At 50.6% G+C, this 19,457-nt stretch overlaps 1 protein-coding gene across 4 annotated transcripts in view; it reads left to right on the top strand.

Moving 5' to 3' along the window:
• Positions 1-19,457, top strand: part of LOC146854818 (adenosine deaminase 2-like) — a 516,331-nt gene that overhangs the window by 138,138 nt on the left and 358,736 nt on the right. For all 4 annotated transcript variants that reach the window (XM_085652178.1, XM_085652180.1, XM_085652181.1 and 1 more), the window contains one exon: positions 18,411-18,730. In XM_085652178.1, coding sequence (XP_085508304.1) covers positions 18,424-18,730 — 307 coding nt within the window. In that variant the 5' untranslated portion in view covers positions 18,411-18,423. The remainder of the gene's footprint in view (positions 1-18,410; positions 18,731-19,457) is intronic.

Raw genomic sequence — 19,457 nt, 5'->3', positions numbered from 1 at the left:
CATAACGGAAACAGTCCAAGAACCTGCATACATTAACTACTCACCGACTTCCCCCACACTCAGTTTTGATTTCCTGTCTGCTTCCCATTCTAACCATGGCTGGTGCACAATCATTACGCACAAGGAGTGCACTCCTTTGCACCCCACCGTCCACAACTAGTACCGTGGCTGTTGTAGTACTACTTACTATAAAATGCAATTCACAGACCTGCAAGTGTACACCTCCATCTCTCCTATCTTTACTGTCGGGACATCCTCACACATGCAAGTTAAATTCTTAGTCATAAATGTGGGAAGAATCGGGGGGAGTGGCTGGAAAAGGCGGCATGCTTACTACTAAATGGGAGGGGTATAGTGAGGAGTAAGGAGGTATTTAGGGATGGACTGCTGATCCCTGTTGGGTGTGTCTGGATCCAAAAGACCTCGACTCCGAAGAACGGGTGATCCCATCCTGTAGTCACCCTGCAGATGGAGCTAGACTTTTATCAGTGGATGCCTTTAGAAAGAAACCACTTCTGCTGGAGGAACAGCAAATGGCACCAAAAACCTCTAAAGTAGAACTCCAGAATAGCAGGACACTGTAAAGAGGATCAAAAACACCTGAACATAAATATAGAAGAAATACTAGTTGAAATAGAACAGTTTAGCAAAACTAAACAGGGAGCATGCACGGAATGAAGAAGCAATTGCAGAGATGTTTAAACATTTTTCAAAAAATAAAACATTTATTTTATTTAAAATATTTTAATAACTTTTTTCAGTTACAAAAACATGAAACATTAATTTGTATTTAAGTATAATTATGTTTCTTTTAATTCTACAGATCGCTTTCAATAATTATTAATATGTACTAAAGTATATATTTTATATTTTAGATAGGAACCTTTTAATTTTTACTTCACAGAACTCATTTTGGAAGGATACTTCTACCAAACATTTTAAACAGTACTACTCAATGCTCTGTTGGTGGCGCTGTGCAGTTGCCGTTGATTTAGCTCCATCCCGGAAGTGGCAATAGAGCTGCATATAAGCTCCACCCCTGTGTGCTGACGTTCATTCCTTTCTTTCTGAGCTTTCATACGCAGATCCGGAGCTTGCAGCTAACTCTTTACTCTTACTCTTTTTTCCCCCAGTGGGCAAAGGAATCATATCCCCTCCAAAAACTAGAGGTAATAAGCCTTGCAAGGACTGTCACAAACAGATGTCTATGACACCCCCAGAGGTGGGTTTCTTAGTTTGGGGCACAACTCCACATCCTTCTGGTGTGCCAAAATGCCTGAAGAAGTGACAGATGTCCCACTGACGTTGACAGCGCGGATCTATTCCTGCTTCTCTGTTCCTTCCCATGACCGGTCTTCCTAGCGGTCCAATCCTTTTGGTAAGTGGAAACAGACGCACAAACAGGCTAAATGGAATTCGTTTTAGTCCTGCCACTTGCAACCTGAGAAATTCCAAGTACGTCCGGGTGCCTCACTGTCTTGTTCACGGTCCCCCACTGAGGATGCGATTCTTCCACTGATACCGGGTTACCAGGTCCAATGACAATGTCTCAAATGATTTTGACCTTTTAAGATTCCATGTTTCACATCATTGACACTCTTCTGGCATCTTCTGGTGCCTTTTAGTCACCAGGATCTGCAAAGGCCTCCAGTCGGATTATCGCCAGCATGTATGCCTTTGAAGCCATCTGTGCCTCCTGAACTTGTTTCAGATTCCGCTTCGATGCCGGAGCCAACTTCAAATCTGGCTCCAAAATCTATGCCGATGCATTTGACAATGCTGTCCCTGATGCTTGTAGCATTTGGGGCTTACCCCTCCCCATAGTACTTTATAACTGTGAGCCAAATTTGTCTCAACCCTGGATGAAGTCATGTTCCTAAGTCGTACTGACGCACCCTTTCCCAGTCAATTCTTATTCTGCTAGAACCATGTCTGTGCTGCGGAGCTGCACCTCAGAACAACTTTTCGGCTCAGACTCTGATGAGAGTCTACCAGACTTTGGAGATAACAACTGCAATAAGGGGGATTATTTCCCCCCACACTATGATGATTGAATTTATACATACTTTGAAGGAGAACAGTGGGTTGGACATGTTTGGAAACAGTGGCTTGTATTCTCCCGTTGGACCATTAACATAAGAGAGTACCACCCTTGCAGTGGTAATGAAACCCGCAGTAGAGGTACTGGATTTAGAATGGCCAACTTTGGAAGTCTCTTATGAGAGTCTACCAGACTTTGGAGATAACAATTGCAATAAGGGGGATTATTTCCCCCCACACTAAGGAGTACAGTGGGTTGCACACTTTCGGAAACAGTGGCTTGTATTCTCCCATTGGACCAGTAACATAAGAGAGTACCTCCTTTGCATTGGTAATGAAACAGGCAGTAGAGGTATTGGATTTAGAATGGACAACTTTGGAAGTCTGAGTTGTTTTGCAGCCTTTGCATTTAATGAAGCCTTGTCTGACACTTTTATGAGCAAACGGTCCAAGCTCTGTTCCTATCCTGTCAGGTGTTACAAGCCGGTGGCAGGCGATCCTGACTTTTTGTTGCATCATTGTACAGCAGAAAGTTTGGTGGTTCAGGCTCCCACTAATAGAGTGAACCCCAACTCCTTCCTCCAGCCTAGCCTTCTGATCAGTCAATGCCAGCTATTTGTTGGTGAGCTTTTCCCATGCTTTATGGGACATAATTGGTGAGGCCCAGCCTTGCTCAAACTATCCAGAATGGCCAAGATGCTGGATACTACCGACTGCTTGTCGAGAGTAGTTGGCACTACTGTGGTGCTTTGGTGGCATGCTTCTAAGAGCCCCACGTGCTTCTCGGGTAATATGCAGGCTTCTTAGTAATGCTCTTTTTTTGTATTTACTCTAATTGCATATTCCTCACTGCCCTCCCACCTTCCCGTTCTGTGGAAAGGTCTCTCTTTTTTGTCATTTAAAAAACTAGAGATCTCGACACTGGCACTTCTAAGTAGAGCTGGGCTTCGTATCCGAAGGTACAAGCAGAGTCAATAGCGAAACTAACATTGATGTACAGAGGTGGCTTTTATATGCAGCTCCATCGTCCCTTCTGGGGCCGAACATAGCCACCACGGAGCTGCATAACACCACCTGCCCGCACACTACAGCAATGCCGTTTAAAATCTTCCATATCTAGTCGGGTGCCTGGGGGTATTCTAAAGGTGCAGAATCTGCATTTAGGTAGAGTATCAACCAGAAAGAGCTTTATTGGTGCTAAGCAACTTGTTCTTTCATTTAATTAAATGTATTCATTCTGTTCTCCATTTTAAATAAATATATGAAATTAATTTACACTAATATTTAACATGAAAATATTTTTACTATTTGTTTTAAAATTGAATACACTTTTTAAAATGTCTCTGTATTTACCATACGGAGAGCTCAGTCATGGTGGCGGAGGTCTCCCTCTGGTTAAGTATAGGGAAAAGTAAAAGAGTTTCTTGATCACTGTAGCTTGCAGTAAAGTTTAGGATGCTGTGGATTGAGAACGGTTGCTATACTGACAATGCAATGTAACATGGTGGGTTACTGTTCATAGTATGCAATGCAATGTGAGTGGTTAGAGTCTATAGGTCCAGTGGCTCAGGTGAATGTCTCCTACAATGTCCTTTGTAGTGGGCTAAGGTCCCTAGGATGCAGCACTTTGGTGGGTTAAAGTTTCAAAAATGGGGGGTGGCTTTGGAGCCGAACATGGCAGACATGTAGAGCTCCACAGTTCACTCCCTTCCAGGGCCAGAATCCTGCCCCTCCCCCACTCTCTGCACATCTGACCTGCGAGCACGAAACTCCGGGCCTGGCGGAGCCCACATGGGGCCTGGAGCTCTCTGATTTCTGCATGAGCCTGGCTAACCTGGATGCCGCCCGGGTCTACCTACCCACCCATCTGGAGCTGAGGAGTCCGCCATTGGAGGTGAGCTCTGGTGAGTGTGCGCTGGGTGACCCGGCTCTGGGACGGTAGTCTTCTCGACCGGCTTCGGTGAAGTTTTCTGGGAGGACCGCCCTGCTGCAGAGGGTTGGCATCGCCTGGGGGCCCTGGGTCTTGCCGGCGTGTAGCCTGACCCATCACCAGTGCCAACTGTTTGGCGCTCTGCCGCTGCCTCCCGCGCCAGCTTCCCTGAGGAGAGAGATACAGTAGGAGGACTTGCGCCTTCCCAGCTTATAGCACGGGTGGGCGGCCAGACCTTGTTGTCCGTGGTCGGCCACTCTGTGACGTCCGGATGGGCCCCTCCCGACGCACTAGAGGTATCTGAGGGCCGTACGCATGCATCCACCAGGGCCTAGGTGCGTGTGACTATTGGAGACATGGGGGACCTCCGTCTAGTCCCGGGGTGGGGCGACACCATCGCGGATTGCCGCACGCCTCTCTCCTGCTGATTTCCTTTTCATCCCTGCCTACGGTGGGGGCAGATCTGGTGCGGACCCTCTTGGTTGGATCCTCCAGCCGCCATGGGCAAAGACAAATATGGTGCGGCGGCTCCCAAACGGCACACCATGGGCTATTACACCATTACCACCCCTGCTGGGAAGGAGGCTACGGAGGGCCTATCTTCAGATACGGCGACGCTGCTGGAGGCAATTAACCAGTCGCGAACTGCCCTCGAGGCCCAGATAGGGGCCGTGGGCTCAGAGGTCGTTCCTCCTTTCAGGAGCTCCGGAAAGCGGTTGACTGAATCACGGAACCGGAGACAAGGCTCTCCACTGTGGAGGACACTGTATCCACCCTCCAGAAGAAGGTGGACAAGCTGGCCATGGTCTCCCAGGAGCTGGCGGTGCGGGTCGAGGACGCGGAAGGGCGGGCCCGCCGCAACAATATCCGCCTGGTGGGTTTTCCAGAGGGCTGTGAGCGGACATCGATGGATGCTTTCCTTTCGGGCTGCTTTGTGATTGAGAGGGCCTACCGTGTTCTGACCAAGAAGCCGCCGCCTGGGGAGCGTCAGAGGCCGTGATCGCCCGGCTACTCAGTTATTCTGACCGGGATGCCATCCTCCGCTTTGCCCCGCTCCATAAAGACAAAATGACTTTCGAGTCCCATCATATCATGGTCTTCCCGGACTACAACCGGTTGGTCCAGCAGCAGCAGCAGTCCTTCATGGCGGCCAAGCAACGACTGTGAGAGCTGAACTTATCCTACGCGCTACTGTTCCCAGCCCGCATGAAGGTGATCTACAATGCCAAGAAATTCTTTTTTGATACCCCAGAGGAGGTGTTCGTGTGGACAGATGAGAGACGCAACCTCAAGCCGCACTCGCCACTCCATACAGACTCGGACTCTTCCCAGGGCTCCCACAGGAGCGGCCGACAGGGCAGAGACGCAGCTACTAGGCGTAACAGATCCCGCTCCAATTGGCGTGCTCAGAGCCAGACGGGTACCAAGGACTTTGTCCTGGAAGGTATTGAACTTCACACGCCCTGAACGTTTTCAGTTATGTTGGGTGATGTTGGGAGGGGGGATCCATTGGGGGAACCGCTTGGGTCATCATGTTTGTGGCCTGGGACGAGATTCCACCGCGACAGATACTCCTTGTTTCGGGAAGTATGGGGGTGGGGGAAGGAGGGTATCTGGGGGTGTTGTTTGTTGTATGTTTTACGCACTATACACGCACCTTTATGCTCCATCATTCCCACATCATTTTTCGCACTACACTTTGAGGACTAGAAATGGCCCACACGGAGGGTGATTCTCCGTTGGGGAACTCAACATTCTTACTTGGAATGTGCGAGGTTTACTGAACAAGGTCAAACGGGGGGCGGTGCTTCATTTGGCAAAGCGATATTCGGCCGACATCCTTCTACTACAGGAGACGCATCTTCTGGGCAATAAAGCCCCATGCCTCTCACAATATGGGTTCGCCACGGTGTGCCACTCTGGCTTTACGAGGGGGGCGCGTGGTACAGCAGTGCTTATCCACCGCAGAGTTCCACTTCAGATTACACAACACTGGTTGGACCCAGGTGGCCGCTTTACGGTCATTTCTCGTACCATATCCGGGGAACAGATCACAATAGGAAGCGTCTACGCCCCTCCACCGCTGGGCCAGACTTTCATTGACAAAATGACACTGTTATGGGGAGATCTCTCAGGAGACCTGACGATTCTGGATGGAGATTGGAATGGCATTATGGGTCCCTCAGACAGGTGGCGGGCTAGACCATTAGATGTTCCCCCTCCCAGATCCAAACTGAAAATATTGACCTGTACATTGGGTTGGGCAGACTCGTGGCGGGCCTTTCATCCCTTCGAAGCCAGGTTTACATATGCATCATCCGTCCACCCCACCCATTCACGCCTGGATTATCTGTTCCTCCCTCACAGTTATATGCACAGGGTGACACATACCTCTATCCTGCCCCGGGGTCTCTCTGATCATTCACCGGTTCAACTCAAGTTACGCCTGCAGTCCCGTCGTGCCCCCTATTGGTGGCGCATGTCTCCCTGGCTGCTCAGAGGTGCCGAGTATCACGAAATGCTGCATCGGGCAATTGCCGATTATTTTGGCTGTAATGCCGGAACTTCCCCGGTCATCCTATGGGAGGCTTTTAAACCCACGATTCGAGGGGCTGATATAAGTTATCGTACGGGGAAAACCGGCGCCGTCTAGCACAGATACATGAGTTGGAAGACAGACAGGTCAACTTGCAATCCCTAATGGTGGAGGGCTCGGACACCGGCGCCCGGCGCAATCTACTGCATGTTCAGCAGCAGCTACACTCGATGCTCACTGATAGCGCCAGAGAGGCCTGGTTGGCGACCCAATATAGGATTTATCAATGGGGAGAAAGGTCCAGCCAGGTGCTCCATAGGCTGTGCCAGGCCAGAGCATCCCCGACGCAGATTCCCCTATTGAGGTCCCCAGATGGCAACATGTGTGCGTCCCCCGGAGCGGTGGTTCATGCCTTTGATAATTTCTAGGCGGCACTGTCCGAAGAACGCGAAGTAATAGCCGAACCTCTCATAGATGACTTTTTCTCAGATATCCCTCCTCGACGCCTCTCGGACGAACAGCGTGATGCCCTAGATAAGCCCATCTCCCTGGACGAGCTACAGACAACGCTATCCAATACACACCCGGCTGAAACGGGTTCCCGTGCGATTTCATGCGCCCCCATATAGGGACTCTCAGCCCTCATCTACTCAAGGCTCTGCATGTGGCCTCAGAGCAGTGTATTCTGCCAACAGATTGGCGACACGCCAAAATCTTCATCTTCCTCAAGCCGGGCTGCCCTCCAGAAGATCCAGGTTCGTATTGCCCCATATCCCTGTTGAATTTCGAGCCTAAATTGCTAGGGAAGATCATGGCCAACCGCCTCCGCACGTGTATCCAAGACCTGGTGCATCAAGATCAGTCTGGTTTTATGCCACAACGCTCCACCAGACACAACATTAGACGCGCCCATAACGCTGTGGCGGAAGCCCACCGTCTGGGGCACCCCGCGGCTGTCTTGTTGGCAGACATTGATAAGGCATTTGATTCATTGAGCTGGACCTAACTTTTTAAACTCTTAGAGGCTGTCAACCTGGGACCTCGTTTTCGAGCCTACGTGAAACCTCACCGCCTCGGTCCGCGTGGCCGGATATTGCTCTGCTCCCGTCCCCATTTGCAGAGGAACAAGACAGGGGTGCCCCCTTTCCCCGCTTTTATTTGCCTTAGCTATCGAGCCATTGGCAGCTTGGGTGCACCTAGATTCAGTCTTTCAAGGGCTGGACTGGTCGCCGGAGTGCTCGGATAGGATCGCGCTATATGCTGATGACACTTTATTCTTTATATCAGATCCTAGGGCCTCCGGCCCACGGGTGCTTCAGATCCTGCGGATATTTAGAGAGACATCCGGACTATGCGCTAACCCTTCCAAATCCATCCTGTTCCCCATATGCGGCGAGCAGAGGAGTCAAGCTTGGGCCTGCAGCCGATAGTCGCGGATAAGGGTTTCAAGTACCTTGGGGGTATATATCACACGGTGCGCCAACGAAGCTTGGTTGCGCAATATAGCTCCGCTGCTCCCTGCAGTGCGCGACGAGACGACGGTGTGGTCCCCCCTCCCCCTTTCGCTATATGGCCGGTCCGCCATTTTCAAAATGGTGTCACTGCCACGCTTGCTTTATAGGCTGCAGAATTACCCATATCCTGTCCCCCCGTTGTGGTTTCTCCAAATAAATGCACTCCTAAACAGGTTCCTGTGGGGGGAGAGGGTGCAGTCCGGGGGGCTTTTGTGACGTGTATTCAGTCTACGTACTGCGGCGGGATTGCGGCAGCCGACGTTCGGGCGTATTGCTGGGCTTTGCAACTCCTGGTGATCAATGAATGGTGGTATAGCTCTCAGGCAGACCCAGCTTATGCTGTGGAAAGGCTCTTCATGGCGGATACCCTGCTGCTCCACCTTCTGTACAGTGGCTCATCCTTGGAGGCGCTTCCCCGGCCTGCCGGATGGTAATCCACTTATATGGAGGCAGGTGGAAAGGTCTATGGGTTAGTGGGGCATGTTGACTAGTGCTACTCCACTCTGGCAGGGATCACACCTTCGGACTGTCTCGGCCTTGGTGGGGTTTCGTAGATGGGACAATATAGGGATATCCACACTCGGGGATATAATGTAGGGGCCCATGCTTAAGTCCTTCCAGAGGTTGCAGGAGGATTTTAACTTACACAAATCACAGTTCCATAGGTATCTGCAGCTCTGCCATGCTTTGTCCCCCCTGATACGGCATCTAACGTCTTTACCCGAATTTCACCCGTTGGAGGGTAGGTTGTTGATGGGAGATCTGGGGACTCACAAAATTCGTCAAATCTATCAAACCCTCACTACACACTCCAAAACTACTATACATCGGACCCGGGCGGCAGACTTACCTGCCCTGACAGACGATGATTAGGCCGAGGCGCTGGCTAGCCCCAGGTACTCCGCTGTCTCCACTAGATACCGGCTGATCCAATTTAAATACCTCCACAGAATATATTACACACGCCTCTGCATCTGGAAGATGGGGGCTATTCAGTCCCCCACATGTCTCCGCTGCGACTTGAACAAAGAGTCGTTTCTCCATATGGTATGGAGCTGCGGGGCACTGCAACACTTCTGGTCGGGGCGTACTCTCTTGCATGGGGCGGGTATTGGCATGGGACATTCCAGCAGGCCCTAGATTGACACTTCTGCACAGCACAGAGGACATTGGGGGGAACAGATATAAGAGACACCTCTTGTTCTTGGGTCTCACACTAGCTAAGCGGGATATTGCGCAACACTGGAAGGCTACGCCCCCTCCCCCCGGTATTGCGACTTGGAAAAAGTCAGCTGAAATTGCAGTGTTTCAGGCGAGGGGCTGTCCACAGAAGCACGGGAAGATTTGGGCCAGGGGGGCTAATTATCAAGGCATTGACTTGTCTCTCCTAACGCAGCCAGTAAACCAGGACCCTCTTGAACGGCTGGTAGTAAATGACTCGCCAGTTTAGTGTGATAGAGCATTACAGATGTGGATGGAAACTCATTTGCTGTATTTATATCTTGTTTTTTATGGTATGTATGGTGCGTGGTTGGGGGCGGGGATTGGTTCTTGGTCTGATGTTCCGCAGACCTCCTGGGTGGAAACTTTTCAGTACCTAAAGTCTTTACAATCTGCCATTTACATGTACGATGCTTGCTGGTCTCCACCCACTTGGTACTACAAAAAATCAATAAAATCTGTTGTTAAAATTTTTTTTTTAAAGTTTCAAAAATGCAGAACTGTGTCCCTCTTTAGGACACAGACGCTGGTCACCAGAACCTCACACACAACTCCAATAAAAACAAGCATTTGCAATGCAATAGGTCTCGCAGTAGCAAAGTTGAAAGTTGTTGGTATTGTAAATGGCATTGTTTATTATCTATGTTTTTAAAGCAACAAATATATAAAAGGTTATTTATAATGTTAGTATGTGAAAGTGGGGTAAATGTGATATGTACGGTAATGTGACCAACGCTATGAAAGCGGCTACCACGAGTAATAATTATGTCTTCCTCTAACCAGCGCCAGATAAACGTCTGTATTGTGACAAAAAAACGCACAAAAGGCTGCCTGAAAGTCTGCTTTAGTGTGACTTTCTGTGACACTCCAAACACTTGAGAAACAGGGAGGAGCCTAGCGCGCAACCATGATGGACGCGTAGGCACAGAGCTCCCGAGACTCACGCAGCCTCCCACGATTATCCTGGATTTCATCCTGATCTTTTGAAGGAATACTACGGGTGAACCTACGCTGAGGACACCCCTGTTCTCAAAATTCAAATCGGACTTTGGGAAGTTTACTTTTTCGGTCTTTGGGAGAGGGGCCTGCTCCGCGACGCTGCCCCGGGCTCGGGTTGGCATCTTCCCCGTGTCCCAATTGAACAACAACGGATCCGGAGCATCGGGCTGACCCGTGCACCCCGGGTTTCACTTTCACTTTTGACTCTCCTCAGTGACGCGGAGGGCGGGTGCCGGTGAAGGCTACACATCTGAGCAGCCCGGAGGCCGGCGGGTGCGATCGGTGGTGGGAGCTGTCTACCACTGACTGCGGCGTGCCCCCCCAGGGAACCACTGCAATATACGGGCATCCGGTGGTGGGTTTCCCCTGCCGTAGAATGGCGGCCCGATTAGACGGTGACAAGCTAAGGCCCAAGGCTACCCGGAGAGGTGGCTATGTACAAACGAATAACATGGATCGGTATGCCCATCAGAAGGGGTCTCCTGGTCCGAGTGGGCCCGCAGAGGTGGCTCGAGAGGGACCGTCATCCTCGGCGGAGCTGACACTTAACGATGTCATGGGTGCCATCGACGCCATGAAGGAATCGGTTGGCCAGCGGTTTGACTCTCTGGCCCACAAGCTGGACACCGTGTCAATTGATGTCAACCTCCTCAGAGCGGACCTTTCGAAAACCAGCGACAGGGTCAATTCACTTGCTATCACGACCTCGGGCCTCACGAAAGATGTTACTGACATGCAGACGGAGCTTCACAGTCTGAGGGCCCTCACAGACCTCTCGGTCAAGCGGTTGGAGGATTTTGAAGGTCGGGCACGACGAAACAACGTGCGCATTGTAGGTGTGCCGGAGAGGTCGGAGGATGGGTCGGTGGATCTTTTTGTGGAGGAATTGATCCTGAACCACCTCGTGCCGAAGGGCCTCAGCAAATACTTCATGGTGGAGCGGGCCCACAGAGTCCCGGGGGGTCGACCGAAGCCGGGGGCCCCACCACGTCCCATCATCGCCAGGATCTTTAACTTCAGGGACCGCGACGCCATCCTACAGACCTCCCGTGTCAATGGCCCGCTGAAGTATGAGAACGTTGATGTTAGCTTTTATCCTGATTTTACTCAGTCCAAAAACAGCGCATGGGGTTTCTGACTGTGAAACGGCGTTTAAGAGACATGGGCCTGAAGTACGCCATGCTTTTCCCGGCTAAGCTTCGTGTTGAATTGGAGGACCGAACCCACTTCTTCGACCGGCCTGATGCGGTGGAGGAATGGATTGATACATTGCACCGTCGGCGCGGGGGAGATGAGCGGACCGAGGACGACGGTGGCGGCTCGGCGGAGCACCCGTGAACTACTGAACTATTGTTCCTGGTTAATCGTGTGTTGAACTCAGACTCTGGTCGGGGGTGACCTAGTACATGGGACTGCATTGCCCTTCCTTCTGTGTTGGGGGGCTGCGGGGTATCTGGTGAGACTCTTCCTCCTCAGGGGGAGTTTTCTTTCTTTTCGTAGACTAGGGTTATGTCGGGGCGACAGGCACACTGCGAGTTGGGGTGGCTAGATGTTCTAGTGCAGGGGTGCAGGGTGGGGGGGTGTGTCACGGGAGTTGGGGGGGTGGTGGTGGGGGAGTTGCCGTTGTTTCAGGTTAGTTTTATACCAGGTGATCGATGTTCTGTTTTTTGCTCTCGTAGGGGGTGGGGTGATCGCTGTGGTTGGGATGGGGGGCAGGGGGTTGCATATCTTAACATGAAATGTCAATGGTTTGGGGGATCGTGTGAAGCGAGGGGTGGTGCTACAATATTTGAAACGTCTCTCTCCTGATATCGTCTTCTTGCAAGAGACGCATTTGGTGGGCAACTCCTGTCAGGCTTTGAATAGACGGGGTTACCGTCTGGTGGCCCATTCCGGCTTTACTACTGGGTCCAGAGGGGTAGGCATTCTGGTCCGAGCCTCTCTCCCGATGACCGGGGGCGTTACGTAGTGCTGGTTGGCCGGTGGGAGGGTAGAACTTTAGTTTTGGTTTCAGTTTACGTCCCCCCTGGGTTGCAGACTGCCACCTTCGCGGATCTGGGAGGCCTACTGCTTGGGCTCCCTGAGGGCCTGTTGCTGGTTGGTGGGGATTTTAACTCTGTTGTGTCTGGTAGAGAGGATCGTCACCCGCCCAGAGACCTCCCTGGGGCGCATTCTTGGTTGGGTGGTTTTATTGACACTATGGGACTGGTTGACTGTTGGCGAACGATGCACCCGGGGTTGGCTCAGTATACGTTTCACTCTGGGGCCCATGGCTCCCTGTCTAGATTGGATTATGTACTGATGCCGGCCGCCCAAGCCCCAATGATTGGAGAGGTTAAACATCTTGCTCGTGGCATCTTGGATCATTCCCCGGTACTGCTCCGTTTGGATATTGCCTTGGGGGCTGGGGGAAGGGTGGCACCGATTAACCCCTGGTATCTCCGTGACCCCACAATTCGTGCCCAATTGGTGAAGTCCCTAGACCGGTTTTTCACGGAAAACCAGGGTTCCGTCGCGTCAGCCCTGACATTGTGGGATGCCTTTAAGGTGGTGATCCGTGGGCAGGCGCTATCCCTGATCTCCCTTGCTAAAAAACGTAAAAACGAAGAGGTAGCGCGCCTAGAGTCGGACATAACTAGTATGGAAGGGGATCTTGGGCGGGGAGTCACGAGGGAAAAACTTCATGCCCTTCGCCTTAAGCAGTCGGACTATAGAGCGCTGGTTACGAATGCTGCGAAGCTCGCTAGTCGGGAACAGCAGGGGCGCTTGTATGATGTGGGTGACAAGGCTGGAAAACTGATTGCGTGGCTGGAAAAGAGCGACAGAGTGAATCGAGTGGTTCCGGTGATTGTGCGTGCTGACGGTGTGCGTGTCACGGATCCCGGAGAGATAGTTACTTGCTTTGCAGATCATCTGCGTGACGTCTATACGTCGGTTTCGGATAGGCCGGAGGACGACTCTCGCCAATTGTTACGAGATATCACGTTGCCATGCCTCTCCGTCTCCGACAGAGATTTGATGGACGCGGCGTTGACGGACGATGAGATAGCACTGGCGATTCGCGCACTCCGCTCCGGAAAGGCTTTGGGCCCGAATGGTCTGCCGATCGAGTTATACAAGCTTCGTCCTGAGACGCTGGCGCCTCATCTCCGGGCGATGTTTAATGCATCGCTTAGGGTGGGCTCCCTGTCGCTGGACCAACGGCTTGCAACGATTGTGGTTCTCCACAAAGAGGGGAAGCCGCGAGACGGCTGTGCATCGTATAGGCCTATCTCACTCCTGAATGCCAAACCAAAAATTCTTGCGAAGGTCCTGGCAAATCGACTGATTACTGTAATTGGTGACTTGGTTCATCCGGATCAGTCTGGTTTTATTCCGCATCGCAACACCGCGCTGAACCTGCGGCGCCTACATGGAGTTCTCGCAAAAGTCGACTGTATCCAGGAGCCCACCGTTTTGGCGTCCTTGGACGCCACGATGGCGTTCGACACGCTGGAGTGGTCGTATCTTTGGGCAGCACTGGCCAAGTTTGGTTTTGGACCCGGATTCATTAAATGGGTGAAATTGTTGTATGTGGAGACGTTGGCGCAGGTGGTGGTGAATGGTAGGGTGTCTGCCCCCTTTGTGCTCGGGAGGGGCACCCGCCAGGGTTATCCCTTGTCCCCGCTTCTTTTTGCTCTTGCGCTGGAACCCCTGGCGGCATGGCTGAGGTGGGAACCCTCTATGGCGGGTATCCGGTGGACTCCGACGTTTGAAGACCGTGTGTCACTCTACGCTGATGACATTTTGCTTTACCTCACCTCGCCGCGGAAATCACTGATGGTGATGTTCGATGTGTTGACCTCCTTCGGCCGCAATTCTGGGCTTGTTATTAATTGGGCTAAGTCCTGTGTATATGTGTTGGTTGGCGACCCCCCTCTTCTCCCTCGCGGCTGTCCGATTCAAATCTCTCAGGCTGGATTTAAATATTTAGGCATTCACGTCTCCCTGAGTTCAGCGGATCGTTACTCTTTGAACCTGCTGCCGCCGCTTCAGCGGCTTCGGGCGGACGTAGTCCGGTGGCGGAGGCTTCCGTTATCGCCGCTGGGCAGAGCGGCCTTATTTAAAATGATGTCTCTGCCACGTTTTTTGTACGCCCTACAGAATACGCTGGACGTGGTGCCTGCACGATATTTTCGGGAGGTGGAAAGCCTGCAGCGACAGCTGGTGTGGGATGGGAGACCACGCATCGCTCTTACTAAGCTGACTCTTCCATGGTACGATGGTGGCATAGCTCTTCCTGATATCAGACGGTATTACTGGGCGTCCCAGCTGGTGGCAGTGAACCATGGGACGTATGGCCCGGCTTTGAACCCCGCGTATGAGATGGATAAGCTACTGTTGCCGGGTGGGGATTTCAATCGAATGCTTTATTCCAAGAAGGGACGCGCTAAACTCACGGGCCCCACGAACAACGCTGTACGTGCATGGCACGGCGCCACTGCCGCTGTGGGCTGGAAGGGTCGCCTGACTCGGGCGACTCCGCTGTATGCTTCTGAAGAGTTGGACGGGCTGTGGCGCACTAAGGGATTTGAGAAGTGGGACACGATTGGTATTAGCCGCGTTGGGGATCTGTGGGCGAAGGGCGCTTTTAAAACGTTCGGTGTCCTTCGGGCCGAATATAGCCTGAGCGATAGGGAATTCTTTCGTTACGCGCAGATTCGCCATGCCCTGCTTTCTGCCTTTCCGAACCCGGCTGCTATCCCTGAGGCCTCCCCTTTGGAAGACCGTATACTTGATGGTTACTTGCCAGATAGCACCATTTCCCTGATCTATAAAAAAATGATTAATGCTCGCGCTGACCTCCTCACCCGCCTGCGAGAAGTATGGGTCGCAGATGGCCTAGAGCTGGATGACGAGGACTGGGTTGCGGCTGTAGCCTCGCCGAGAGAGGTGGCCATACCCGCTCGCCTCAGATTTGTGCAGTTAAAGATACTACACAGGGTCTACGTTACCGGTCCTCGCTTGCTTCGCTTGGGATATTCGAGTGATGGTTTATGTAGGCGTGGCTGTGGCCTGCTTGGTACTTTTCTGCATATTTTGTGGGAATGTCCAGTGGTTGTCCGGTTCTGGGCTAGGGTGCATGCAGTGATGGAGGAGGTCACGGGTGTGGCCCTACTCCCGGAGGCGCGGCGCTGTGTGTTGAATGTGTGGGAACCGACTGATTGGGACGCGGCCCAGGAGCGCTGGGTGACTCTGGGTAATATGATAGCCAAAAGAGACATTGCGCAGCTGTGGGGCTCGGGTAGGTCTCCTACGGTGTCGAAGTGGAGAGAAAACATGGACTGGTGCATGTTCCGGGAGAAAACCGTGTATGTTGCTAGAGGCAAACCCAAAAAATGGAATAAGATGTGGGGTCCGTGGAATTCTTACCGTGGTGACATATGCACGCCCCCCCTGGTGATCGCCTCCGACGTAGCCCTGTCCCCTTAGCTCGGACATTCCTGTTCCCGCCTGGAATCGGTGCATGTGTACTTCCCTGCCCCCCCTTCCGCCTTGCTTAATACTAGCTTTTGCTTATAGTGCCGCTGAGAGGAGGCTGCCCCCCCCCCCCCTCCATGGGAGAGCAAGTTCCTGCCTATATAGTTTTCATGCCTGGTTTTAGTTTTGTTTTGTGTTTTTCGTTTTGTAAAAAGTTAATTCAAAGCCTTCTTGTTGTATGGAGTCTTGTTGTGGGCAGATTAGTCGCCCTCTGTGCAGGTTGCTCATTTGCTTGCTGTATTGATTCTCCTTCTTGCACACTAGCGGCCGGCCTCGGAGGTTGTAGGCCTGTGACTGTACATAACGGCTGTGTCAAATAAAGGTTTTGGAAAAAAAAAAATAAACAAAAATAATAATAATTCACAAAAAAAAAAAAAAAACACTTGAGAAACAAACCAAGCAAACTGAGAAAGATAAGAATCTATTCCTCTGCAGCATCTGTGTGATGCAAATTAATCACAGCAGGATACTAAAGTCATTAAGGCAACAAAGGTGATCCCTAAAAAAAACTAGACATGGCAACCTGCCTGCTGACTTGCACGGTCTAGCGGCAGAGCTATGGGAGGGAATAAATGGTCTTTGAATTCCCTGCACATCTCCCGCAAAGTCAGACAGCACCTCTGCAAGGATGGCTGCCAGCAAAAGTTATCGGGCTGCTGGCGGATGCAAATCTCGCTGACGCTGCGATACTTAATATGGGCACCAGAGAATCTTGCGAGCAATTTTACAGCGCGCAGGCTTCTCTCAGAGCGGTTCAGAGCATGTCATGTGTTGCTCGGACTAGACACTGAAGGTGTAAGGAGGGGAGTCAAATGTATTTAAGAACTGCCAAACAAAGTTAGCACGGCGGAGACAGTGTGTACATTAAGGACTTGAGATTTTGTCTGGAGGAAGTATTCAAACTTGGGCGCAAGAAACAAATCAAAACACAGGAGATGCTTAGGGGACATGCTCTCTGTCGGGGTGGCCACACCAATAGGCAACATTACTTGTTTAGCGCGCCCTAGGTATACGCGAGAATGGAAATTTGATATTTAACGTATGAGTGAGGGGGCAGACAATTCAGATCAGAAACCCTCTCATTGATCGATACACTGTTGTGTGTGTCGGGGATAGAACTGAGAGTCTGGGGGAGTCGGAGGGTCAATTCACAACAACAACTGTGTAAGGGAGGGGGTGGCAAATGGTGAGCACTTTCGCGGCCGCTTTGATGTTCTCAGTGGCTGCGCGACTCACTGAGAACATCAAAGCGGCCGCGAAAGTGATCACGCAGGCTGACAAATGGTGCGCACACCCGGCGCACATGCACTGTATTTGGAGGCCTGAAAAGCACTAGTCTGCACTTCCAAATCCCGCTTTCTAAAGCTCTCGCCAGAGCAGCGCTAAAGCGCTGGCTCAGGCGAGACCTAAAAACTGCCAGTGTATATTCTACAACACCCACCACAAGATAAAGTCCTTTTATTGCACATACACGTCTATAGAGCCATTTATGATGCTGTCAGGTATGAAATCTAGGTTCTTTCCTAATTTTAAGCAGTTTCAAGACCTTGGTTTTGTGGGACCTCTAATAGGATGTGAAGAATGAGGAAGCCCACCTAAAAGTTCATTGGTGCAGGCATCTATTGACAGCCTCTTGGGTCAGAGGGTAGTGAACTACATCATACATTAGAAGTAAAGATATAGGTCACAATGGAAAAAGAAATGTTGCGGTCCTGGGTAGAGTTGCTCGTTTCCACAATATAAATATTTGATCTATTGTTTGTACATTCATAAATACACTGCAGGGATATCTGCCAACTGGCCCAATGTTACAAAGGCCCCCTTCAGTCAGTTGGGAATGTTTAGCAGACAGCTCTTATGCAGGTAGGGATTTGCAGGCCAATTCTTATAATGAAAATAGGGAAACTACAAGTCCCAGCAGACAAAGGGTTGTTGGCCAAAAGTCCATGGATGGTTGAAACAGAGCCTAATGGCATACCACTCGGGCTAAACCTCATTGTTTCACATTCACAGGGGATGTTAACTGCAATGCCTCTTTGCAGCGGGGCCTAGAGTGATTTGGATGTGTTTGACTCTATTCTTTAATGTCACAAAGAACAAAAGCAGTGGATTGAATCACTACCAGAACAATCGCCAGTGCTTCAGATTCATTTAAGCATTCCCTCTGTCACTTTTTATTTTTCTTAGGCAGCCTTTCTTACGTGTCACAGTTTTTCCCAAACATTCATTGCAAAGTCCTCTGTGCAACAGGGACTGAAGCTGCTCTTCCCAGATGAGGCTATATCAAGTTTATCTGGAGTTGTTTGTTCTCCGGGTCCGAGGTGTAGTGCCATGCAGATTAACTGGATTGCCATTTTTTGTTTTAAATTAGTTGTCCTTTCCTATATTTGCTCAGCAAAGTGGGCAGAAATACTAAGTTGAGAGAGAAATTACCAGTGTTTTAGAATAATGCATCCAACTCTTTTGTGGCAGAGGGCCAACTAGCAGCTGTGTGCAAATGATTTCAGCCTGGGTGGGGATAAATGTGTATTCCTAACACTGTGAATCCAGGCCACTCTCGTGTTGTAAAGGGGTTTCATTTTTTGGGATAATGTTTTCCTTTTCATTTAAATGTATGTTGATTCGTTGTGTGTTTTGTCCCCCATTCAAGTAAAGTGGTGGCCATGGACCTCCACTGCTCCTGGCCTTTGGCGTGGCTTCTCCTGTGTTTGGCCGGTTTCAGTCACCCCAGACCGTTGCCCAGCGACCGCAGTTCCCTGATCCAAAAAGAGCTCTTCATCCATACCGGTGGCAACATTGTACTGGATGCACAAGAGGACCTTGCCAACCAGAAGCTCATGCGCCTTAAGATGGAAGAGGTGAATGAGGCGATCAGGGTGGGGACCTTTCCTCCCAGCATGCACTTCTTCAGAGCAAAGAGCCTCATTGATCAGAGCACTGTCTTTAGCTACTTAAAGAAAATGCCGAAAGGTAAGCGTCGGGTCTACTGATGTGCCTAAAGAAAGCAGGTATTTGTCACACATTTGCATGTGATTCTTATTAGTCCATTTGCGCCCCAAAATGGTGAAAGTGCTTAATCCCTGGTATTTTGGGCATCCTCTTTGAAAGTAGCCAATTGCTGTATTAATTTCATGGGCATATGTCAATATTGCTAATTTCACCACTGTCACATTAGTACTGAATGCACTTATGCAAGTGGACAAAATGCGTTCAGAAGTCGTGCCTTGCAGGAAAGTGATGGGCTGGCTTTGCATGGCCTTCTTAACCACATAACATACGTTTACATGGAAATGTTTCCTGCATTTCGAACCTGTAAAACATCTATGAAATTTAAATTTTTTTCAGCATAAGAAAGTCTCTAATCAGTTTTGAGAGATGGAAACAGTGTATACATGCAGTATTCTCCAAATATTATTTTCAATCCAGGTCAGTTGATTAGTAAAAGTTTAGGTTACATGCAGTTTTTTAGAGCACTGTGCAAGTAGCACATGCTGCACCAGCCTACTGGGCACAGCATGATGAATGAGCAGAAATAGTGTATTGTATTGCAACATTTATATAGGGCTTGGGCACTCACAATTTTTTTCCCAGGGGACAAAAGTTTGGTGGGTGGTGGTTGCGGAGGAGAGGGGGACTGTTTGGGGTGGGGTGGGAGGTAAGAAGGGTGTAAGGAAAATGAAGCGCATACATCCAGTTT

This window comes from Triturus cristatus, chromosome 4_1 (genome assembly GCF_964204655.1).
Source record: "Triturus cristatus chromosome 4_1, aTriCri1.1, whole genome shotgun sequence".
In the NCBI taxonomy this organism is placed as follows: Eukaryota; Metazoa; Chordata; class Amphibia; order Caudata; family Salamandridae; genus Triturus; species Triturus cristatus.
Note: the sequence above shows the minus strand (reverse complement) of the source record. Positions and strands in the feature narration are given on the sequence as shown.